This window comes from Crinia signifera, chromosome 6 (genome assembly GCF_055691185.1).
Source record: "Crinia signifera chromosome 6, ASM5569118v1, whole genome shotgun sequence".
Taxonomy (NCBI): domain Eukaryota; kingdom Metazoa; phylum Chordata; class Amphibia; order Anura; family Myobatrachidae; genus Crinia; species Crinia signifera.
Genome location: NC_139222.1, coordinates 286140181 through 286166806, shown reverse-complemented (window position 1 = coordinate 286166806; position 26626 = coordinate 286140181). Strand labels below are relative to the sequence as shown.

At 48.1% G+C, this 26626-nt stretch overlaps 1 protein-coding gene across 1 annotated transcript in view; it reads left to right on the top strand.

Annotated features, from left to right (window-relative positions):
* Window positions 1-26626, top strand: part of SORCS3 (sortilin related VPS10 domain containing receptor 3) — a 519093-nt gene that overhangs the window by 391537 nt on the left and 100930 nt on the right. The window contains exons 8-10 of the mRNA XM_083149862.1: window positions 18134-18223; window positions 22550-22729; window positions 25489-25635. Of these exons, the coding sequence (XP_083005988.1) occupies window positions 18134-18223; window positions 22550-22729; window positions 25489-25635 (417 nt within the window). The remainder of the gene's footprint in view (window positions 1-18133; window positions 18224-22549; window positions 22730-25488; window positions 25636-26626) is intronic.

Genomic DNA, 26626 nt, shown 5'->3' with positions numbered 1-26626 from the left:
GTACTACCATAGAGCATCTGGGGCTGTCGCACCTGGGAGTAGCCGTCTGCTCTAATCAGTACAACAGTTTGTTGTGCTTCGGGGTAATCCCAGGGAATACCTCTGTGTCAGCCGGAATCACATAGCTAAAGGTAATTAGCCATGCTCAGGAACTGCTGGATGTGATGTGTATCTCCAGGTGCCCAAACTTCCCAGCCCTATATATAGTTCATGTGACATCAGAAGAGGTCTGACGTATTCTACTCTGTGTCAGCTGTGTCTGCTCTAATGTCAGCTCTGTCCACTCTAATGTCAGCTGTGTCAGCTCTAATGTCAGCTCTGTCCACTCTAATGTCAGCTGTGTCCACTCTAATGTCAGCTGTGTCAGCTCTAATGTCAGCTCTGTCCGCTCTAATGTCAGCTATGTCCACTCTAATGTCAGCTATGTCCACTCTAATGTCAGCTCTGTCCACTCTAATGTCAGCTGTGTCCACTCTAATGTCAGCTGTGTCCGCTCTAATGTCAGCTCTGTCCGCTCTAATGTCAGCTGTGTCAGCTCTAATGTCAGCTGTGTCCGCTCTAATGTCAGCTGTGTCCGCTCTAATGTCAGCTCTGTCCGCTCTAATGTCAGCTTTGTCCACTCTAATGTCAGCTATGTCCACTCTAATGTCAGCTCTGTCCACTCTAATGTCAGCTGTGTCAGCTCTAATGTCAGCTGTGTCCGCTCTAATGTCAGCTGTGTCCACTCTAATGTCAGCTGTGTCCGCTCTAATGTCAGCTCTGTCCGCTCTAATGTCAGCTCTGTCAGCTCTAATGTCAGCTGTGTCAGCTCTAATGTCAGCTGTGTCAGCTCTAATGTCAGCTGTGTCAGCTCTAATGTCAGCTGTGTCAGCTCTAATGTCAGCTCTGTCCGCTCTAATGTCAGCTGTGTCCACTCTAATGTCAGCTGTTTCCGCTCTAATGTCAGCTGTGTCCGCTCTAATGTCAGCTGTGTCTGCTCTAATGTCAGCTCTGTCCACTCTAATGTCAGCTGTGTCAGCTCTAATGTCAGCTCTGTCCACTCTAATGTCAGCTGTGTCCACTCTAATGTCAGCTGTGTCAGCTCTAATGTCAGCTCTGTCCACTCTAATGTCAGCTCTGTCCACTCTAATGTCAGCTATGTCCACTCTAATGTCAGCTCTGTCCACTCTAATGTCAGCTGTGTCCGCTCTAATGTCAGCTCTGTCCGCTCTAATGTCAGCTTTGTCCACTCTAATGTCAGCTATGTCCACTCTAATGTCAGCTCTGTCCACTCTAATGTCAGCTGTGTCCACTCTAATGTCAGCTGTGTCCACTCTAATGTCAGCTCTGTCCACTCTAATGTCAGCTGTGTCAGCTCTAATGTCAGCTGTGTCAGCTCTAATGTCAGCTGTGTCCGCTCTAATGTCAGCTCTGTCCGCTCTAATGTCAGCTGTGTCCACTCTAATGTCAGCTGTTTCCACTCTAATGTCAGCTGTGTCCGCTCTAATGTCAGCTGTGTCACTCTAATGTCAGCTGTGTCTGCTCTAATGTCAGCTGTGTCTGCTCTAATGTCAGCTGTGTCCGCTCTAATGTCAGCTCTGTCCACTCTAATGTCAGCTCTGTCCGCTCTAATGTCAGCTGTGTCAGCTCTAATGTCAGCTATGTCCGCTCTAATGTCAGCTCTGTCCGCTCTAATGTCAGCTGTGTCCGCTCTAATGTCAGCTCTGTCCGCTCTAATGTCAGCTCTGTCCGCTCTAATGTCAGCTGTGTCCACTCTAATGTCAGCTGTGTCAGCTCTAATGTCAGCTCTGTCCGCTCTAATGTCAACTGTGTCCGCTCTAATGTCAGCTGTGTCAGCTCTAATGTCAGCTATGTCCGCTCTAATGTCAGCTGTGTCAGCTCTAATGTCAGCTATGTCCGCTCTAATGTCAGCTCTGTCCGCTCTAATGTCAGCTGTGTCCGCTCTAATGTCAGCTCTGTCCGCTCTAATGTCAGCTCTGTCCGCTCTAATGTCAGCTGTGTCCACTCTAATGTCAGCTGTGTCAGCTCTAATGTCAGCTCTGTCCGCTCTAATGTCAGCTGTGTCCTCTCTAATGTCAGCTGTGTCAGCTCTAATGTCAGCTGTGTCAGCTCTAATGTCAGCTGTGTCAGCTCTAATGTCAGCTCTGTCCGCTCTAATGTCAACTGTGTCCGCTCTAATGTCAGCTCTGTCCGCTCTAATGTCAGCTATGTCCACTCTAATGTCAGCTGTGTCAGCTTTAATGTCAGCTGTGTCAGCTCTAATGTCAGCTATGTCCACTCTAATGTCAGCTTTGTCCACTCTAATGTCAGCTCTGTCCACTCTAATGTCAGCTCTGTCCACTCTAATGTCAGCTGTGTCCACTCTAATGTCAGCTTTGTCCACTCTAATGGCAGCTCTGTCCACTCTAATGGCAGCTGTGTCCGCTCTAATGTCAGCTTTGTCCACTCTAATGTCAGCTCTGTCCACTCTAATGTCAGCTCTGTCCACTCAAATGTCAGCTCTGTCCACTCTAATGTCAGCTGTGTCCGCTCTAATGTCAGCTGTGTCCGCTCTAATGTCAGCTGTGTCCGCTCTAATGTCAGCTCCAGGTGCCCAAACTTCCCAGCCCTATATATAGTTCATGTGACATCAGAAGAGGTCTGACGTATTCTACTCTGTGTCAGCTGTGTCTGCTCTAATGTCAGCTCTGTCCACTCTAATGTCAGCTGTGTCAGCTCTAATGTCAGCTCTGTCCACTCTAATGTCAGCTGTGTCCACTCTAATGTCAGCTGTGTCAGCTCTAATGTCAGCTCTGTCCGCTCTAATGTCAGCTCTGTCCGCTCTAATGTCAGCTCTGTCAGCTCTAATGTCAGCTGTGTCCGCTCTAATGTCAGCTCTGTCCGCTCTAATGTCAGCTCTGTCCGCTCTAATGTCAGCTCTGTCCGCTCTAATGTCAGCTGTGTCCGCTCTAATGTCAGCTCTGTCCGCTCTAATGTCAGCTCTGTCCGCTCTATTGTCAGCTCTGTCCGCTCTAATGTCAGCTCTGTCCGCTCTAATGTCAGCTCTGTCCGCTCTAATGTCAGCTCTGTCCGCTCTATTGTCAGCTCTATCCCCTCTATACCAGTTCTGTCCACTCTAATGTCAGCTCTGTCTATTCTAATGTCAGCTCTGTCCACTCTAATGTCAGCTGTGTCCGCTCTATACCAGTTTTGTCCACTCTATACCAGCTCTGTCTACTCTATGGTAGCTCTGTCCACTCTATACCAGCTCTGTCCACTCTATACCAGCTCTATCCGCTCTATCGCAGCTCTGTCCACTCTATGGCAGCTCTGTCCACTCTAATGTCCGTTCTTTTCGACTCTATTTCAGCTCTATCCACTCTATACCAGTTCTGTTCACTCTATACCAGTTCTGTCCACTCTATACCAGTTCTGTCCACTCTACAGCAACTCTGTTCACTCTATACCAGCTCCATCCACTCTATACCAGTTCTGTCCACTCTACAGCAGCTCTGTCCACTCTATACCAGCTCTGTCCACTCTCATGTCAACTGTAAAGCAGCTCTGTCCACTCTATACCAGTTCTATCCACTCTATGCCAGTTCTGTCCACTCTATGCCAGTTCTGTCCACTCTACGCCAGTTCTGTCCACTCTACAGCAACTCTGTTCACTCTATACCAGCTCCATCCACTCTATACCAGTTCTATCTACTCTATACCAGCTCTGTCCACTCTCATGTCAACTGTAAAGCAGCTCTGTCCACTCTATACTAGTTCTATCCACTCTATACCAGTTCTGTCCACTCTATGCGAGTTCTGTCCACTCTATGCTAGTTCTGTCCACTCTATAGCCGATCTGTTCACACTATGGCAGCTCTGTTCACTCTATACCAGCTCTGTCCACTCTGTACCAGTTCTGTCCACTCTATACCAGTTCTGTCCACTCTATGGCAGCTCTGTCCACTCTATGGCAGCTCTGTCCACTCTATGGCAGCTCTGTCCACTCTAATGTCCATTCTGTCCACTCTATACCAGTTCTGTCCACTCTATGGCAGCTCTGTCCACTCTTCAGCAGCTCTGTCCACTCTATACCAGCTCTGTCCACTCTATACCAGCTCTGTCCACTCTATACCGGCTTTGTCCACTCTATACCAGCTCTGTCCACTCTATGCCAGTTCTGTCCACTCTATGCCAGTTCTGTCCACTCTATACCAGTTCTGTCCACTCTATGGCAGCTCTGTCCACTCTATACCAGCTCTGTCCACTCTATACCGGCTCTGTCCACTCTATACCAGCTCTGTCCACTCTATGCCAGTTCTGTCCACTCTATGCCAGTTCTGTCCACTCTATGCCAGTTCTGTCCACTCTATGCCAGTTCTGTCCACTCTATACCAGTTCTGTCCACTCTATACCAGTTCTGTCCACTCTATACCAGTTCTGTCCACTCTATACCAGTTCTGTCCACTCTATGGCAGCTCTGTCCACTCTATGCCAGTTCTGTCCACTCTATGGCAGCTCTGTCCACTCTATGGCAGCTCTGTCCACTCTATGGCAGCTCTTTTTACTCTTTGACTTCCCCAAATGTTATAAAACCTCAGTCAATCAGGAACATGCGATGAGGAATGATGATCATCGAGAGATTTGAGTAGAGATCTTTTTGTGGCTATTTTATATTTTGGAAATTACAGGTCATCTAAGGCCCCTTTGAAAGTCAAAGGTCTGCAATTTTGGTTTTCCAATTCTCCGAAGTGATTGTGGTCTGATATAATTGGTTGAGCTACTATACACAAAATGTACGGTTTACAATCTTTAAGCATTTGTCTGTATGATATGTGAATGTGCGCTGACCTTGTGAGAGTATTCAGTAGACTGTTTGTTTCCTTTATTTACAGAAACTGTCGCAAACAGCCCCTCGCGGTATTAATTCTCTACATCTCCAGCAAAGCGCACAAATCAGTCTTGTTATGTTCTTATTTCAGACCTTCTGCTGACTTCTGCAAAACTAGAGTAATCTATGAAAGTGAACTACAGTAATCTGAGCAAGAAAATGATCTGGATTCATAATACAGTTTATCATCCATGTTCTTTGTTTCCCTTTAAAATTGTAATTGTTGTGGTTCCTCTTCCTTGCTTTTGAGCAGGAAACCCAATGAAAAAATCATTTCTCCTCTGAGCGGGGCTGGATTAAGGCTTCTGGGAGGCTCACCTTAAAAATTACGGCCCTGATGACCCCCCCTATCTCCCGTATGCAGTGCCATAGGCAGGCAGGGAAGGTGCAGTGTGGCTGAGTACTGGTGAGATTGGGGAGTTGCTGCCCTCTTATTATGTCTTACACACATAGATGCGGCAACCACAGGTGGTGGTGGTGGTGGTGGTAAGGGGGGGGGGGGGGGCGATGCAAGGGAACATCGCAAGTTAGTGGTGGACACCGAACGGTTACCTGCTTTCCTTGCTGCCGCCTTAGGGGTCAACTGAGCAAACCCTCTGCACAAAATATATTTGGAAACCTATGCTTGTGTGTTTCACGGACCCACCGGTCGCCTGTTCAGATACGTCAATCTGAGCAGCTCCGGCCGTGACTGGGGTTCACTTTGGACACACAAGTCCCCTCTATGAGGTACACCGCCACCAGTAAGCTTGATTTAGCGCTGTCGAATTGCGTAAGGTCGCCTTGCTGCCCCTGACCACACAATACAGTATAGAACAAAGGTAACGTTTTGACCACTCTTCTTTGGCTTAAAAGATCCTAAGAATCACAAAATCAGAACTGAGAATATGTATTATTTATTCCTAGAAATACTACAGAGCTTTAAGTGATAAAAAGTGTTACAAGATATTACAATGATTTTAAAAGCACACACAAGATAAATACATCTCAGAAATAAAAGGGAATTAAAAAATGACAGAACGGTATCTTACACCCATTCTGTAGTGGGGGGGAGTGCCACCTGAATCAGACGGGTCCCTCCAGCTAGCTTGCTGATCCCGCAAGGTGACCACAGGTATAGGAAGACGTGTTTAGTTATCCTCATCCCTCCCACCCTTGGGATTTTGACCCCTTCCTTGCTGGGACTTGTTCCTGGATAAATGAAGAATTGGTCCACTGCTTTGAAGTAGTTTATACACATTCCTCAATTGATAAGAGGTAATTTTGTGGAGGGGCAGAGCACCTTTGGCCTGTTGCCTTGACACTATTGCTCTTCCCCCAAATCTGGTTTATGAGGGGTTTCCGATCTTAGCTGACATCCTAACTTCAGAGAAGTATACAGATGGTCACTCTGAGGGAATACAGACTCAACCTCCTTTTAGGTCACATTAGGTTTACACACATACTACAAGACATGCCCTGATCTCACACATAATAATAACAGGAGGCATGCTTTATTCGGCCTACCACCTGATCTGATCGTTACAGTGTCTAAGGTAAAGAACCAAAAGTTTCTAGAGGCCAAAATTTAAGGTAAAATTTGACAATAGAAAAAAAAAAAAGATGTAGAAGCAATAACTCCCTACATGATAATAGAAAATCCAGAGAACTTAGTTGCGTATTTGACATGGTTTAGTGACCAAGTCACGTCTGATACTGGCGGTCACTAGTGCTACATGATGACAATACCCACTTCTGGTCATATCACTTCTGTTGTTATGTTATAGATGAGGCCGCGCTCGTTTATATTGCAGACGCGCCATAGTTTTGCGTCTGGGCACGCCGTTCGCTGAGAATTGGACGCACAGTCCTGTGAAACGCATGTATGTCCCCATCTTGATGAATGGTGTGTCTATAGCACCTCCTCCTCCTTGTAGCCTGTACATGCAGTCCATTCCTGACTACAGTATCTCGTCACAGACAGCTGCAGTATATTCCTGGATGTGGTTCCTGAACGATATCATTATCTGTGTGCACTATATTGTTTGTTGAGGAGAACCAGGCAGTTTTCACGGAAAATCATTAATGACATTTTTCATGGATGATATTGTTTTACCCTGTCTGGCTGCAGCGTCAGCCTTATATTCTCAGATTCATACTGTAAGTCCTGAGCTTCCTGCTTTGTCCTTCTCTCTTAGCTTTCTCCCGTCTGACTGTCTGCACTCAGCTACTTCTCATACGTTCGGTGACAGGCACCAGTGCAGGGGACTAACAGGTGACAAGCCAACTGCGATTCCCCTGCTGATGAATACAAAACGGGGGGATCCCATTTTAAGCTGTAAATAAAAACTATTATCAAAAAGAAAATAATTTTTGTGCAAAATAACTTCAATAAATAAAAATTCAATTGCTGGACCGGAGTAGTGAGGGCTCGCACAGATGGTTCGCGTGATCGCTTCCACTCCCTCTTGATATATATAGTTGTGCGTTTTATAAGTTTACTTTATTTCTATATATTTATTTTGATTATTTTTGATGCTCTGCGTGGTAAAGACAGTACTGCAGATGTTGGGGTTATCTGAGTTAGCGCCTATGGATGAGCACCGGATTTGATGAATAATATGTATATTATGACATCTAGCTGTTGCTGCACACAGAGCAATGCATATCTGGTTTCTTTGGTTAAGTTTTTCTATTTTGTATTATGAAGTTTGGTTTTGTATTGTACTAATGGATAAGCCTGGTCTCCATGGTTACCGGTATGCTGCGATGACCAAATCCGGCTGGTACGACACCCTAACCATTCCCTGCACATTCTGGACCCATGATCATGGTTCCGCTTCTGGTAATGTAGTTCCGGATGTCAGACCATGACGCTGGGCGGAAGTGGAGTGGAGGAATGGCGAGAGCACAGTCGGGATGGCGTCTGCGGCATCCCCACCATGGGTGAGTATGGTTTAGTCCACTGCTACTTAAGGTCTATTTGGGCTTCAATCACTTCATCAGGATACTGATGAAGAACCGTTAAGTTAAAGGTTCGAAACATTGATTACATTCCTGCCTCTGTGTGTTTCGTTTCGGGTGAGTGCCGATATATATAGTAGCAAGTGCTTGGCATAGTTTAGTGCTTCAACGTTTCGGTTTTATCTCAAACCCTCGTTATTTCATCCTGATTGCGGTATGAAATAAAACCAAAATATTGAAGCAATAAACTGTGACTCTGTCGTTACTAATTAAGTTAAGTCCGTGAGTGCCGAAGATTTGGATTCGGATTTGTCACCGAGATTTGGATTTGGCTTTGTTGAGCGGCGGTGAAAAGCTTTGGATTTGGATTTTTTGAAAAATGGTCAAAAAACACCCAAGGCACATATGTTTTGCATTTTTTTTTTGTCCCTTGAGTAATATTGACCTCAATAACATTACTTTCCAGCCCTTTCCAGACAATTTTCACCACTTTACACCTCACTTGTTTGTAGGGCAAAAGGTTGCACCGAGGGAGCTGGATAACTATGCTAAGCCACACAAGTGGCTTCTGACAGTATGCTATGGGTGCAGTACACACAAAGAATGAATAAAGACAAGAAAAATTGTTTAGGCTATTTTAAATTTAATTTGTTTTTAATGCGCAGCTTGGACAACGCTGCTTGGAGGCTGAACAATCAAACACCCATCTTCTGACAGTATATATACTATGGGTGCACTACACACAAAGAATGAAGAAAGACGAGAAAAATGTATTAGGATTTTTTAAATGTAATTTGTTTTTAATGCGCAGCTTGTATAATGCTGCTTGGAGGCCGAACAATCACAAACCCACCTTCTGACAGTATATACCATGGATGCAACTACACACAAAGAATGAAGAAAGACAAGAAAAAATGATCACAATTTTTTAAATTTGTTTTTAATGTGCAGCTTGTATAATGCTGCGTGGACACAGAACAATCACACACCCACCTTCTGACAGTATATGCTATGTGTGCAACTACACACACAAAGACTGAATAAAGAAGAGAAAAATTGATTTGGATTTTTTTACTTTAATTAAATGTGTTTTGAATGCTCAGCGAGCTAACAGCTATGTGAAGGCCAAACAATCACACATGCAACTTGTGGTGTATACTTAACGTCACATTACCCTGTTAGTACTATTGGGATGCAGTATACAGCAAAAAAATAAATAACAGCAAAATTTATTTTTATATTGTATTTCTTTTTTATGGACGGGCCTTGGATAACACTGCGTGGACCGTGGAGGCAGAACAATCACACACACACGCAACTTGTGGTATATACTATTGGGGTGCAGTATACAGCAAAAAAATAAAGTACAGCAAAATTATTTTTTTTATATTGTATTTCTTTTTTATGGACGGGCCTTGGATAACACTGCGTGGACCATGGAAGCAGAACAATCACACACTGAACTTGTTCTGCTTCTTCTGAGAGTAGTACTGTATATGGTGTATAGTGGTCTGCACTGCACAAGTTCACAACACCCCTGTCTGCACTGCACAGCACTGCTCTGCGGTCTGCACAACACCCCTCTGCACACATTGACAACTTAGTACAAGTTCAGTTAAAGTAAACACCTCAGTACAGAACGCCCCAGAAGCCAGCCACCACCGCGAACAGCAGAGCTGTGCTCAGCAGGAAGCATGACTGAGAAATGGCACCAAGTTCTTGGGACGCCGAGCTGTTATAGACTCGGCTTCTCGCGAGAATCCAACACCAGATTCCTGCATTCGGCCGAGCTCAGGTTTCCAAACAAAGCCGGAAACTTTCGAGAGCGCGGCTCGCGAGTCATTCGGCCAGCTGGGTTCGGAGCTGTTCGGATTCTGTGGAATCTCAACCACTCATCTCTAGTATAGATGTACTAAGGATAGGCTACAATGGTGACTTTTAGTTGCAATGTTACACAATTAATCTCGTACCAGTGATCGCTGGTTTTGTTACAAATTGTTTCCAATGAGCTGCGCTGCCTAATTATTGTTTAATCGCTGTGTAGCGCAGTGATATTAGTCACTTAATGCTGAATCCTATTCTATTCACATGAGCTCCCGGCAATTAATCCCCTCCATAGAATCCTTTGCGACAGAAGGGTAATTCTTGATCCCAGGGGCTCTGTTAGGTAATTTGGGACTGGGGAAGCTCATCTGGAACACATAATGCATGACGTTGGTTTTGGGGAGATTAATCTCAGGCAATTAATCACATAAAACTGCAGATAAAAAGCACTCAGTATCCTTAAGCGATTAATCGCGTGAGATTTCATTGAGCTACTGAGAATCGCCCGTGTAGCGCTCATTTACCAGGAGTGTGACTGATTTAGTGGAAACGTTTTAAATTGAAAACAGACAATGACTTGCAGTGTAGATGGCTGCAGTGTAGATGGCTGCAGTGTAGATGGCTGCAGTGTAGATGGGTGCAGTGTAGATGGCTGCAGTGTAGACGGGTGCAGTGTTCTAGAGGTGATGAAGAATCGCTGGTGTCTTCTGCTGCTTTTACTTTTTTTTTATTTTTCATTTTAATTTACTGTTATCTATTAATAGCATAAGGGTGATTTTTTTTGAGTGACTTATTTCTATGATGATAAATTAAAGCTCTTGGTCCATAGATGTACAGAATTAAATTCTCATTGTAACCGATTTCTTCATTTCGGAGTTACTATATGTTGCAAAAGTAACGCCTGCCAATCACATGTATCCCCATTGTGCTCTGTAAAATGTAAGAATTGGTGAACTCTCCCTGTGCAGCTGCCGGTTTACCTGTAAATTTGACCTGCTGGGTGGTCTGAAAATTGTGACAGTTATTTGCAGCCTCCCATTAAGCAGGAATACTACAGGACATTGACTCTTACATAGACACACATATATACTGTACACAGACACACACATGCATACTCTACATAGACACACACACACACACATACATACTGTACATAGACATACTGAACTACTGTACATGCATACATACTGTACATAGACACACAAACATACTGACATACTAATACTATACATAAATACAAACATGCACCCTGTACACACATGCTCGCACACACACTCACAACATACTGTATGCATACACACACATACATACCTTACACATACACACATATTATATATATATATATATATATATATATATATATATATATATATATATATATATATATATATTCTGGAAAGAGAGGAATACAAAGGGGGCACCTATGGTGTATTACCATTTTTATTCATTAAAAAACAGAAGACTTGTATAGTCATAAAATGACGGGATATATTGCCTGTACCATGTAATCCATCAGCTGTGGACTGGACTACCACATGATTTAAAAATAAAATAGTTCCCACAGGCAACACGGCTGTAACAATTGTTATGGACTCACGACCCTCAGGCACCGCCGGCAATGTCCAGCACTGTCGTCTCGTACCCGGGCTTCTCCACGGTCCTTTCCACAGCTCAGTCCGTGGGAACTCCGTTCAGCGTCACAGTAGCCACGCCCTAAGGGAGTTCCCTGAACGGAGTTCCCACGGACTGAGCTGTGGAAAGGACCGTGGAGAAGCCCGGGTACGAGACGACAGTGTGGGACATTGCCGGCGGTGCCTGAGGGTCGTGAGTCCATAACAATTGTTACAGCCGTGTTGCCTGTGGGAACTATTTTATTTTTAAATCATGTGGTAGTCCAGTCCACAGCTGATGGATTACATGGTACAGGCAATATATCCCGTCATTTTATGACTATACAAGTCTTCTGTTTTTTAATGAATAAAAATGGTAATACACCATAGGTGCCCCCTTTGTCTTCCTCTCTTTCCAGAATTTCTTGTTTGTGAGCCTTTGGGATCAGGCTCTGGCATCGGGGAGCAGCTGTCCTAATTACTGTTGGAAGGACTAGTGTATTGTTTGAGCTTGTGGAACAAGCCCATTTGTGGAACTGCAGGTGTCAGCGCACCTCTCCTAAAACAAACTGATATATATATATATATATATATATATATATATATATATATATATATATATATATATACATACTGTAAACATACAGTACATATTGTACACAAACACACACATATACTGTACACACACATACATACATACATACAGATGGGGCAGGTCCCATCTTGGCAGGGGATGGCGATGGCGACGCCAGCCGCCATCCCCTGCCAGCGCCATCTGCATAGCGAGAAGGGGGCGTGCGCGCACGAGAGACGTGCGCGTTCCCTTCCGACGGTGCTTCCAGACGCTCCCCCGGGTCACCGCCAGCTTGTCGGCGGTAATCCGGGGTCCCCGCCGCCTGCCTGCACCCCCGCCTAACCCTGTCCGTCTCCCTGAGGCGGAGACGGACAGGGTTCCCGTCGCCCCGCGCGTCTCAGTCAGATGGTGAGGCAGGCTGCTGGCGGATCGCCAGCGCTGACGTTCTGGCGATTCGCCAGCAAGGAAGAGGCCTGCCCCATCTGTACACTGTATTGTATACATGCATGCATACATACATACTGTATGCATACATACTGTATACATACACACACATACTGTAGAAATACACATACATACTGTATACATACATACATACTGTATACATACACACATGCATACATACTGTACACATACATACTGTATACATACACACACATACATACTGGGCGAATTTAGGGGTCAGGCCGCCCCTAGGCACAACATTTTTGTGCCCCCTCCCCCCAATTTGAATGTAATCATATATGTATATACATTGTTATTTATATATATATATTTCATAAAAATGTAACTGTAGCCCACCTTAATATTTTTTTTAAGCACTCTGGACTGCTCACTGTACAGAGGACTCGGAGGGAGGGAGGCACTTATTAGTACAGTGATTAGCACAGTGTCTCAGTCAGTCTCTCTCTGGCTCACACACTGTGATGAGAACAGGGAGGATCTGCGCGCCGCTCAGCTCAGCTGCTGGATACACAGCAGCCAATATAGACTGTGTGTGTGTGTGTAGAGTAGCCAATGGGTGGAAGCCGGCAGCAGTGAGCCTGAGCCATTTCCGGATGCGCAGAGGGACCGTCGGACCCAGCCACCAGAGGTGATGTAATGTGCATGGCAGAGTGGGTGAGCAGTGCCGGGTGACTAGTGGCGCTGCCGCCTACATATAATTCATCAATGCGGCGGCGGCGCTCGTCACTAGCCGCTGCCCACCCGCTGTGCCATTTAACAGAATGTCAGCCAGCCTGCAGCCCTTAATTGGTGCCGCCCTGAGGCCGGTGCCTCACGGGCCTAGGCACAAATCTGGCCCTGACTGTACGCAGACACATACATACTGTACACATATACACACACATAAATACTGTACACACACATACATACTGTATACATACACACACATACATACTGTACGCGGACACATACACATACTGTACACATATACACACACATACATACTGTACACACATCTGTGACTCAGTTACCGCAGCACCAGCCACACGTATAATGTCTGCGCAGTGAGACAGCTGCGGGCGCACATTGGAATTGAGTATACGTGAATCTCTGCCAGTTCCTCCGAGTGATTCCGTTCCTCATTACAGCAGGTGTTATTGTTCTATATCCGTCTTCTGTCGATATCGTAGATAATTCCGTCTCCCTCCCTAGAGCGACAATATCACTGCTGAGCGTGTTTTCCTTTTAATGGAATTGGATGCTGGCGGCCATGACCCCCAGCAGCTGTTGTGGATGATCACCTCTCTATCACCATGTGTCACCCTCGCCTCGGAATTCCGTCTCTCTCTTTCCGTGCAGGATCTAATAATCGAATCTCAGAGTCAGCTCTGCGCTTGGCCAATCGCCCTGTGTCCAAATGACCAATATCTCTGTCACTTGTGAGCTGAGCTTTCTCTTTTCTTACTGCACATATATCAGTGTAATAGCAAAGCGTTTATACCGGCGCCGCTGCGTGTATTTAATGTGACATAAAAGTGTTACCTGACACCACACACTGAGATCTCTTTCACAATAACTTTGGATTTTCTGTAAATCTGCTTAGTGGCAGGAAGGAACAGCGGGGCCGGATTCTGCAAAGCAAACAAGCCAGTCATTCTGTGTCTGGAACGTGTCACGGAGCAAATACAGTTATAGTGTGCAGGGTAAATACTGGCTGCTTTTGCATGTAGCACACACATGTTATAACCCTTTCACATTGCAGCTTTAACACAGTATTTGCCATTTTTTTTTTACCGTTTTAAAACCGGGACAGCTGCAATGTGAAAGCTCCATTGTCAATTTACCGGTTACAGAATACCGGTATTTTGAAACGTGTTAAAAGCAGGATCCTACACGTTTAAAAAAGTGATGAGAAAAAACGGCATTGAAACGGTAATACCCCTTTCAGACCGCACTTAAACGGGTATACCGATTAAGCTATGCGATGTGAAAGGGGTTAAGGCTGTCTGACCCATTTTTAAAAAATTACCGGGTCAATGCCATTTATGCGATGTGAAAGCAGCTGATCTGGGAGGAATATTACCGCCCAGGATCGCATTGTAAAATGCGATAATTTCACCCCAATGTATTACCTGCTGTGCGCAGGGACAGGGCTCCAAAAGGAGCCTGTCCCTGCGATGCCTGGAGCCGGAAGCCGGGGGGTTTGCGCATGCGCGGTTACGTGCTGACCCCCGCGACCTCGCTGACCGCACTGCGATATGTAGTCATAGGCTACAATGGGCTATCACCATATCAGAATGGCGATAGCCCAGGGGTGCGATGCCGGGCTGCCCGATGTTGATACATCGGGCAGCTTCGCATCCCCCATAGAAACCTATAGGGGATGCGGCCTGCGGCGCTGCAGGGGGGGATCGCAGCAGGGATCGGACATTAGGGGGGTACTTAATATTTGCGGTTAACCCCCGAAAACGTGTGTTTTTCGGGGACTTAGCCGCAAATATAAGTTGATAAATGGGCCCCTTTGACCGCTTTATTACACTGCAATTTAGCGTTCAGTTTGAACACACCCCGCCCACATCTAACTCTCTCTGCACCTGTTACATCTGCCCCACCCATTTTTGCACCTTTATTTGCTTTTGCTGACAAAACTCAATCAGACCCGGTATGCGGATGGCTGGCAGACAGTAGGCCTAATTCAGACCTGATTGCACAGCCGTGAACTCGCAGTGGCCAGCGTTCAGCTAGACGCCCCCTTGCCAGCGGGAAATCCCTCCCTGCGAATGAATGTGCGCGCTGTGCGAACAGATGTGTATGGCGAGCGATGTAATTGCAGCTGTGCAAATATGTCTGAATCCCGTCGCAAGCCGCTCACCATCAAATGATTTTTACCCTGGGCATCAATCATCACAACCACCGTGTAGCCAGAGACGTACTCGACGGCTGTAATGAATATAGGCATAACGTGGCACCCACACCCTCCCTAGAACGCGTGGGCACGTCTGTATATTCCCTGGATACTCCCAGCTTTGTTTCTGGCACGTCTGTGTTTTTCTTGTCATGCCCACGAACGTCCGGTTACCACCCCCAGATGCCTACGTCCTGTCAATCACCTTGCAAACGGCTAGCAAATAACACAGGATTTCATCACTGTTGGGCGTCGCACACGCACATTGACTCTGATTGGGAATCGTATTGATGGTTTTGGCGGGACCATCACATATTTTTGGGACAGTCTCGCCCGGGTCCAGCAGTGTCCCGTGGTGGTGGGGGGGGGGGGGGGGGCAGTTGGGAGTCCACCCAGACCGGCGTCTCTGTGAGCAGGTGCACAGCATCTATTCCTGGAGACAGAGGAGCGGCGACAATGGGGCGTTGCCTCACCGGAGCACCACAAACATAGTCCACACCCCATTACCGCTATGACCATGTGGTACGGTATGCGTTTACAAGAGATGTGATACAGTAAAGCTGGCCATACATTAGAATGACCTGCATACAATGCAGATCGGCGTGTGCAGGTTGTATGATCGATCGAGTGTTTGTACAGTATGTACTATAAAACACATATGATCTGCTTAAGGCTGCAAGCCATCCTGACTGACCATACCTGCAGCACGTATGTATCAGTTGAGCGACCTCTCAACCTGCGGGACAGCGCATCGTACCGATCTACCATATGAACTGCACCATCTAAGCTCACATAGTAGGGCTCCTGTCTCTTCTTTCTGTCAGCTGCTCTCTGGTCCTATGTACTCAGATAAACACGGGCAGCAAACTTGGTAGTAAAAGTGGTTACCATTGGGTGGCTCTATTTTGTTCAATAAAGTGCATCTCATGGCAGCAGTTTTGCCAATCCTATTATACTGTATAATATTGCAATTGTTGAGCCATTGGCCAAGATAAGGTGTGTGTGTTTGTGTGTGTGTGTGTGTTTGTGTGTGTGTGTGTGGGGGAGGGGGGTTGGGCAACTAGAACACACATCCTGCATTTGACTTTGAACCGGGAAAGGTGTATTTTGGTAAAACACTTTGCTAAGCGGTAGTGCCCCATTACCAAGTCCCCCTGTAATTCCGTCCCTAAAGCTGCTGCATCTCCTACCACCCCCATAGTTCCTCTGTAGACTACAGTGACATCTTTGTTTGACAGGACACTTTTGGTCTTTCCTTTGTTAAATAACATAATTATTTTTTATCAAAAATTTGTGAGGCCGCATAGAAGGATAATTGTGTAACGGTTTAAAAGTTAGGAAGTTTAGGTGAAAGTTTGGGAGATTTTTTTTTTTTTTGGAGCTATAACTTCAACATGGACTCCGATTGGGAACAGTAAAGAGTGCAGCTGTTGGTGTGCGAGGCACCATGTGAGGGTACGAACTGCACTAATTGAGGCTCCATGTTGACAGATGTCGACACTGAAAAAGTAAAACATGTTGACTTTTTGATGTGTCAACATGTTACTTGTGTGGACCTTTTGTTAACATTAAACTAGTGCATGTTGATATTTTAGTGTCAACCTATTGACTGCCGACCTAGACAATGAAGATCTGAGACAACCACTGTCAGCTTCCAAATGACGCTGAAACATTGCTTGCTGCTTCCTTAGACGACAACATCAGTGGCACATGCGGCTGCCCTACTGAGGGCACATCGGCCTCCCATGGGACAACACTGGAGTGACATGTGCGATAACACCCGAATGACACACCCACCTCACTCCACTCAAGAGGCGGGGCTGCAGCAGTTCAAAATTTAAATAGGGAAGCCACACCAACTGCCAGTGAGTCCGTTTGGAATGGCAGTGGGTATGGCACCCCTATTTGAATTTTGAACTGCTCTGCAGCCCCCCCCCCCCTCTCTGGGACCTCCCCTGCTCCCATGACACGCCCATCATAAGCACCGCCCAGACACTCAGCAATACATTTTCAATGTACTTCTTCCTGCAACTGCGACTAAGGTCCTGATTCAGATATATTCTGTGCGCAAATGTTCAGATGTGTACAGAGATACACACTGGCAGCACCTTGCAACCGCCGCCAAAGTGACTTTACTTCCATCTCTGAATCAGACCGTCCTTACTGAAACAATTGGGACACTTGTGGTTTTACACCCTTCCCTCCCCATGTTGGGCTTTGCGTGTTAGGTGTGGGTGGTTGCTGCATGGACAGAAAAGCATCATGGACAGGGCCGGCTCTACCACTAGGCAGCTGCCTAGGGCGCCAGGAGCTAGGGGGGCGCCACCAAGTCTGCCTTTCAAAAAATCAATGATGTCTGTGCGGATCCTTGTTGTACTTAATGCAGGTGGCTGCTGTGGAACCTCTAAGACCTCATCTCCATACTTCCTCTTGAGGCATACTTCCCTACGTTACTGCCCTCTCTCCCTGTACTTTGTTATGTGTGGGGAGGGTGCGGAAGGCCTCCAGGGAAAGCAGGGGTCTTACCCACCTTCCTGGGGGGCTGGGTGGACCACAACATTTTTGGGAGACTACCTGCCATTCCAGAATGTTAGGCAAGTATGCATTAAGGGGTTGGAAAATGGTTATTGGTGGCAGTATGGGGGGGGGGGGGAGCGGCAGTAGGTTGAAGTTTTGCCTAGGGTGCTTAGAAGCCTTACACCGGCCCTGATCATGGAGGTGGCACAGGTGCAGGTTGCAGTGGGGAAGCCTTGTGTCACAACCCAAGAATGAGGGACCTAGTGAGTGGTGGTGGTACCGGCGGCACCCCTGGTAGTGCCACGTATTAGTGAATAGAACAGATGTCATGAAGTGGTTGTTAGTATAAGATACCAATGCTAGTGAGACAGTCCTCAGGACTAGTCCGGCTTTATTGTAAAGACATCGCCTCTACAGAATCTAACAAACAAATGTTCTTTTCTTTCCAGGCAACTTCTGGGGGACGAGCCAGCTACTACGTGTCCTACAAGCGAGAGGCCTTCGCACAGATTAAACTACCAAAATATTCTCTTCCAAAGGTATCAGAGAGTGTTCTGTACCCAAACCAACCCCAGTGACTCCAGCAAAGATCACAAGTTCCTGTCACTGATGTTACATTATTTATATATTACATTCCTGCCCAACCCATCATCTAGTACTGACACCAGGCTGCATTTACTATTGCTGCAACATGTGTTACTGACTCCACCCACTACACAGTGGGCGGGGATAGCGCTGCCACCATCACACTCCTGCCACGTGCCGCCTGGAACCATTGTTACCTCCACAGGCCCACACTCTGGGGAGAGTGCCCGCCTGCACGAGGAGCACTAGCGGCGGCTACAGCACAGGTACAGCTGGACACCTGTGTGAGCAGCAGCCTCGCTGGCACAGGTCACTAGCCCCTGGTCTCTACAGACAGCTGTGCAAGGGGTGATGTCAGTGCTGCCGCTCGGTCATCCGATGCTGCTACCCTTAGAGACCCGCAGCTTGTGACATGTACTGGGCAAGGCTCCTGGCTGCCTGCCGCTCTTAATTTGTGCCGCCCCTAGGCCCGTGCCTCATGGGCCTAGTGGCAAACCCGGCCCTGCTGGAGCTATGCACGAGTTGAGCATGTGCACGCTCATTATTGTCCCCTATGGACAGAGGGGAGTGGTTACTCCCCTGATTCTCAGCCCTCCTGGGGTGTTAGGCACAGCCCAGGTGCCTGACTGTCTGGCTGGGGGGGGGGTTTCGTGCCTAGACACACTACCTAGAGCATGTCAGGGAACCGGCTGACAATCTCTAGCCCAGACTTGAGCGCCAGGGACGGGTAGCCCCAATACCCAGCCAGGGTCTCTTGCCCACTGAGGGAGAGCTCCAGAGAGACAAACAGCTTATTTTGAAGCTGATGTTTCCTGCTACCTTCCCTGCAATTTCCATCCTGAAAGCTGCATGGGAAGGCCTTCCATTTTGTGGCGGAGGCTGGGGGAGGAGGGGGGGGGGGTGCGGGAATTCAGCATTCCACGCAGTGCCCTGGATTACTCTGGGACACAGCAACAGTAAGCATACATTTATATACTCTGTTTATTTTCATTGTTCCCAGCGCTGAGTGATGGGCTCCCTTAAGTCTGCAGCCCAGTGCCATCCAGGCTGCAGGGGCTCCCACCCTTAGTCCTGCTGCAGCGCTGAGGTGCTGGGTCATAGCCCCCAGATATCAGTGTTTAGTGCCCTATGTAGCCCCGCCGCTCAGGAAGCTGGCTGGCACTCTCTCCCGTGAGCACTGCGCTCCAGGCAGTGGTAGCTTCTTCTGCGACCCCCGCCCAGGAGGTAATGTGGAACTGCCATCACCTCCTCCTTCCAGTGCACCGGGGATTCGCTGTATGCTATCTCGCTGCAGCCAACTGGAGTGGTCCAGGGCTGCAGCATACCCACGTCCAACCTAGTGTCTCCACTCTCCCTCGAGTGCTGCACACTGGGAGACTGAGGATCCAGACTTCCAGCCACAGCACCTGAGAGCCTCCATGTCTGGGGTGACCAACTCATCCCTTTAATCCGGGACACATATTAATTACACAGGTTCTGTGGCTGGCTTTCACCTGGTTTTAAACTGCCACAGAACCTGTGTAATTAATATGTGTCCCGGATTAAAGGGATGAGTTGGTCACCCTATCCATGTTCCAGCTCCTTCTCACCTGTCATTGCTCCCAGCCTCCTCCCTAGGACGGGCCCTCTCAGCCTCCATGTCCCAGCTCCTTTTCACCTGTCATTGCTCCCAGCCTCTTTCCTAGGACGGGCCCTCTCAGCCTCCATGTCCTGGGCTCCTCCTCACCTGTCATTGCTCCCAGCCTCCTTCCTAGGACAGACCCTCTCAGCCTCTGCGTCTTGGGCTCCTCACCTGTCATTGCTCCCAGCCTCCTACCTAGGATGGGCCCTCTCAGCCTCTATGTCCCAGGCTCCTTCTCACCTGTCATTGCTCCCAGCTTCCTTCCTAGGATGGGCCCTCTCAGCCTCCATGTCCCTGGCTCCTTCTCACATGTCATTGCTCCCAGCCTCCTTCCTAGGATGGGCCCTCTCAGCCTCCATGTCCCAGGCTCCTTCTCACCTATCATTGCTCCCAGCCTCTTTCCTAGGACGGGCTCTCTCAGCCTCCATGTCCTGGGCTCCTCCTCACCTGTCATTGCTCCCAGCCTCCTTCCTAGGACAGACCCTCTCAGCCTCTGCGTCTTGGGCTCCTCACCTGTCATTGCTCCCAGCCTTCTACCTAGGATGGGCCCTCTCAGCCTCTATGTCCCAGGCTCCTTCTCACCTGTCATTGCTCCCAGCCTCCTTCCTAGGATGGGCCCTCTCAGCCTCCATGTCCCAGGCTCCTTCTCACATGTCATTGCTCCCAGCCTCCTCCCTAGGATGGGCCCTCTCAGCCTCCATGTCCCAGGCTCCTTCTCACCTGTCATTGCTCCCAGCCTCCTTCCTAGGGTGGCCCTCTCAGCCTCTGTGTCCCTGGCTCCTTCTCACCTGTCATTGCTCCCAGCCTCCTTCCTAGGACCGGCCCTCTCAGTCTCCATGTCCCAGCTCCTTCTCACCTGTCATTGCTCCCAGCCTCCTTCCTAGGACAGGCCCTCTCAGCCTCCATGTCCTGGGCTCCTACTCACCTGTCATTGCTCCCAGCCTCCTTCCTAGGTTAGACCCTCTCAACCTCTGTGTCTTGGGCTCCTCACCTGTCATTGCTCCCAGCCTCCTTCCTAGGGCGGCCCTCTCAGTCTCCATGTCCCAGGCTCCATCTCACCTGTCATTGCTCCCAGCCTCCTTCCTAGGACAGGCCCTCTCAGTCTCCATGTCCCTGGCTCCTTCTCACCTGTCATTGCTCCCAGCTTCCTCCCTAGGACAGGCCCTCTCAGCCTCCATGTCCCAGGCTCCTTCTCACCTGTCATTGCTTCCAGCTTCCTCCCTAGGACGGGCCCTCTCAGCCTCCATGTCCCAGGCTCCTTCTTACCTCTCATTGCTCCCAGCCTCCTTCCTAGGACAGGCCCCCTCAGCCTCCGTGTCCCAGGCTCCTTCTCACCTCTCATTGCTCCCAGCCTCCTTCCTAGGGCGGCCCTCTCAGCCTCTGTGTCCCTGGATCCTTCTCACCTGTCATTGCTCCCAGCCTCCTTTCTAGGACGGGCCCTCTCAGCCTCCATGTCCCAGGCTCCTCCTCACCCGTCATTGCTCCCAGACTCCTTCCTAGGACGAGCCCTCTCAGCCTCCATGTCCCAGGCTCCTCCTCACCCGTCATTGCTCCCAGACTCCTTCCTAGGGCGGCCCTCTCAGTCTCCATGTCCCTGGCTCCTTCTCACCTGTCATTGCTCCCAGCCTCCTTCCTAGGACAGGCCCTCTCAGTCTCCATGTCCTGGCGCCTTCTCTCCTGTCATTGCTCCCAGCTTCCTGCCTAGGACAGGCCCTCTCAGCCTCCGTGTCCCAGGCTCCTCACCTGTCATTGCTCCCAGCCTCCTTCCTAGGACAGGCCCTCTCAGTCTCCATGTCCTGGCGCCTTCTCTCCTGTCATTGCTCCCAGCTTCCTGCCTAGGACAGGCCCTCTCAGCCTCCATGTCCCAGGCTCCTCACCTGTCATTGCTCCCAGCTTCCTCCCTAGGACAGGCCCTCTCAGTCTCCATGTCCCTGGCTCCTTCTCACCTGTCATTGCTCCCAGCTTACTCCCTAGGACAGGCCCTCTTAGCCTCCATGTCCCAGGCTCCTTTTCACCTGTCATTGCTCTCAGCCTCCTTCCTAGGACAGGCCCTCTCAGCCTCCATGTCCCAGGCTCCTTCTCACCTATCATTGCTCCCAGCCTCCTTCCTAGGACAGGCCCTCTCAGCCTCCATGTCCCAGGCTCCTTCTCACCTGTCATTGCTCTTAGCCTCCTTCCTAGGACGGGCCCTCTCAGCCTCCATGTCCCAGGCTCCTTCTCACCTATCATTGCTCCCAGCCTCCTTCCTAGGACAGGCCCTCTCAGCTTCCATGTCCTGAGCTCCTTTTCACCTGTCATTGCTCTCAGCCTCCTTCCTAGGACAGGCCCTCTCAGCCGCCATGTCCCAGGCTCCTTCTCACCTGTCATTGCTCTCAGCCTCCTTCCTAGTACAGGCCCTCTCAGCCTCCATGTCCTGAGCTCCTTTTCACCTGTCATTGCTCTTAGCCTCCTTCCTAGGATGGGCCCTCTCAGCCTCCATGTCCCAGGCTCCTTCTCACCTGTCGCTCTCAGAAAAGGGAGAACAGCGATGGTAAAATAAGACACACACACATACACATACACACACACACTGTGTATATATATATATACATACTGTACACATAGCACAGTCTCACTGGTAGTGAACTAGAAGAATGATCGCCCTCTCCTCTAATGGCAGGACATGCACATCATCAGCACATCTGAGAAGCAGGTCTTTTCTGCGGTCCAGGAGTGGAATCAGAACGAGACCTACAACCTGTACATCTCAGACCCACGCGGGGTCTATTTCACCCTCGCTCTGGAGAACGTCAAGAGCAGCCGGGGGCTCGAAGGAAACATTGTCATCGACCTTTATGAGGTATTCTAAGGGCCACATAAAAGACGTGGGTTTAATGTTCATAACGTTTCTAGATAATAATAATAATAATAATAGGTACTCTTTACCTAGAACGGCGCCAGCGATTGAAATCGCGGGCGTCGTGGGTAAAAATCGCGGTGATCGCGGTCATCGCGGGCATCGCGGGTAAATCGGGATGGCCGCGATGACCGCGATGACCGCGATCACCGCGATTTTCCCATAGGGAACAATGTTAAAACGGCTGATTGACCGCGATTTTACTGTTAAATGCCTCAATGGACCCGATTTGGGGCCAAATAGGCCAAATTAACCCTTAAATGTCCCCCCAAATGTTTAACGCCACCCCACGATCCACGCCAACCCGAAGCGTGGCGAGCGCAGCGAGCCCGCGAGGGGCGGCGGTACGCGTCCTCCGACCTTTTCATGCCCTACTATCCACTAGGGCGTGGTGTGAGAATATAATAGTGTGGCGAGCGCAGCGAGCCACCGAGCACGAAGAGTGGCGAGCGCACGCGGATACCTTCACAGGTAGACACGTCCCCTCGCGGGCTTCACAGGTGTCCACCTCGCCACGGACACCTGTGAAGCCCGCGAGGGGACGCGTCTACCTGTGAAGGTATTCCGCGTCCCCTCGCGGGGCTCGCTGCGCTCGCCACGCTTCGGGCTCGGTGGCTCGCTGCGCTCGCCACACTATTATATTCTCACACCACGCCCTAGTGGATAGTAGGGCATGAAAAGGTCGGAGGACGCGTACCGCCGCCCCTCGCGGGCTCGCTGCGCTCGCCACGCTTCGGGTTGGCGTGGATCGTGGGGTGGCGTTAAAAATTTGGGGGGACATTTAAGGGTTAATGGGCTCTGTGGCCCATTTAACATTGATTCCTATGGCCAAATCGGGTGGATTGAGCCATTTAACAGTAAAATCGGGTCCATCGCGCCTTTTAACATTGATTCCTATGGGAAATCGTGAGCATCGCGTCGCGGGCATCGCGGGTACATTTATGGACGGCCGCGACGCGACCGACACGATTTCAAAGTTTAACATTGGTTTCAATGGGAAATCGCGGGCATCGCGTCGGTCGCGTCGCGGCCATACATAAATGTACCCGTGATGCCCGCGACGGGCGCCGTTCTAGGTAAAGAGTACCTAATAATAATAATAATACATGTACTAGCAGTATGTGATCAGTAAAAATAATAATAATAATATTATTATAATACTAGAGACTAGTAGTATGTGGACAGAAACATAGAAACATAGAAACATAGAATTTGACGGCAGATAAGAACCACTTGGCCCATCTAGTCTGCCCCTTTTTTAAACATGTTACCTCAAACCATATTTGATCCTTATTTCTTTGTAAGGATATCAATATGCCTATCCCAAGCATGTTTAAATTGTACTACTGTATTTGCCTCTACCACCTCTGATGGGAGGCTATTCCACTTATCTACTACTCTTTCTGTGAAGTAATTCTTCCTCACATTTCCCCTGAATCTTCCTCCCTCTAGTTTCAGTGCATGTCCTCGTGTTCTGCTGCTCCTCTTCCTGTGAAGAATGTCTCCCACCTGTACCTTCCTCCCTCTAGTGTCAGTGCATGTCCTTGTGTTCTGCTGCTCCTCTTCCTGTGAAGAATGTCTCCCACCTGCACCTTCCTCCCTCTAGTGTCAGTGCATGTCCTCGTGTTCTGCTGCTCCTCTTCCTGTGAAGAATGTCTCCCACCTGTACCTTGTTAAAACCCTTGATATATTTGAAAGTTTCTATCATGTCCCCCCTTTCCCTTCTCTGCTCTAAAGTATACATATTAAGATCTTTTAGTCTTTCCTGGTACGTTTTGTGATGTAGGCCATGCACCATTTTAGTTGCCCTTCTTTGTACAGTCTCTAATGTATTTATATCCTTCTGGAGATATGGCCTCCAGAACTGAACACAATACTCTAGGTGAGGTCGTACCAATGACCTATACAGTGGCATTATTACTTCTTTCTTTCTACTGCTGATACCTCTCCCTATGCAACCAAGCATCTGACTTGCCTTCTTCATTGCTTTGTTACATTGCCTCCCTGCCTTTAAGTCCCCTGAAATAGTGACACCTAGATCCCTCTCTTCCTTAGTAGTTTCCATTATAGTGCCATTTATACTATATTTAGTCTTTGGATTTTTGCAACCCAAGTGCATGATTTTGCATTTTTTGGCATTAAACTGTAGTTGCCATGCTCTTGACCATTCCTCTAATTTACCTAGATCATCAATCATTTGTTTTACCCCTCCTGGTGTGTCTACCCTGTTGCATACCTTTGTGTCATCTGCAAAAAGGCACATTTTACCCTCAATTACATTTGCAATATCACCAATAAAGATATTAAAAAGCACTGGTCCAAGTACAGATCCCTGGGGTACTCCACTTGTAACCTTTCCCTCCTTTGACTGTACTCCGTTTACTACAACTCTCTGTTTTCTGTCCTGCAACCATGCTCTTATCCATTCAACTCGTGTGATAATAATATGCTTTATATATACACTAGTAGTATGTGGTTATTACTATTAATCCTAATCACTAATGTAGTAGTAATAATAATATACTGAAGGTATTACAGTACTAGCAGTATGTGTGCAGTAATAATATACTATATATACTTGTAGTATGTGGCTAATAATAATACTAATAGCATGAATTGCTTTGCTGCGCAGTCCGCTGGTGGATGGATAATTACGTTGCGCGATTGTGAATTGATTTTCCTCTCGCAATCCCCTCTACCAGGTCGCTGGGATAAAAGGCGTCTTCTTGGCTAATAAGAAGGTTGAGGAACGTGTGAAAACCTTCATCACCTACAACAAAGGCCGGGACTGGCGTCTGCTGCAGGCTCCAGACACCGACTTAAAGGGGAATCCCATCAACTGTGTGTTGGTGAGTTCTGCACTGTCCTTTATTGTGTCCCCCAATACTCACCTGTTCCTGAATCTCAGATCACACGAGGGGTCCCACATCTGTCAGTGTACTCAGTTATCAGTCACTGGGTATCCCCTGCGATCCCATCATTCAGATCACCCACCAATCACTGGATAATTTGGCCTGTACATTTGTATTTCAATTTGGCTGCCTAAGGTTGAATAGTACCATATATACAGGAGGATGGGGAACAGGCCAATATCCCTGGTTGCCTACCCTCCTGCATCATGCAGGAGGCTCACATTTCAGTCATACATCTCCTGCTGCCCTGCATTGTTTTTTGAATCTCCTGGATTCATCAGATTCTGCCAGGTGTTCCAACAAGGAGTTTCATTTTAAGGACAGTGATTTTCTGTAATCACTGTGATTTGCTGTCGCTGCTCAGGAGACCCTGCTGATGACTCTTATTATCCCCCCTTGTGGGATCCCTTGACAGGAGAGAGACAGCAGCACATGCACAGGGTCTAATATAGTCTGTGCTGCTGTGCACTGATTCATAGCATGCTGCTGCAGCTGTTAGCTGTAAGGGTAAGATATTTTGGGATGCGGTCATTTGGTCTACTGCATTATGGTCGACAGTCATTAGGTCGAATCCATTAGGTCGACATGCTAAAAGGTCGACATGACTCTAGGTCGACATGGGAAAAGGTCGACATGATTCTAGTTCGAAAGGTCATTAGTTCGACAGGTCATTAGTTCGACAAGGTCATTAGTTCGACATTGTCTATGTCGACATTCACAAGGTCGACATGGAGTTTTTCACTGTTTTTTGAGCCAACATGTGCCGACAGGCGGTATTTCATGCCCTACCATCCACTAGGGCGTGGTGGGAGAATAAAATAGTGTGCCCGACGCATAGTGCACTTTAAACTGTGTCCATGTCGACCAAATGATCCCATGCCGATTTAGCTAATGCTATAATGGTATGAAAAACAGAACATCCTTTAAA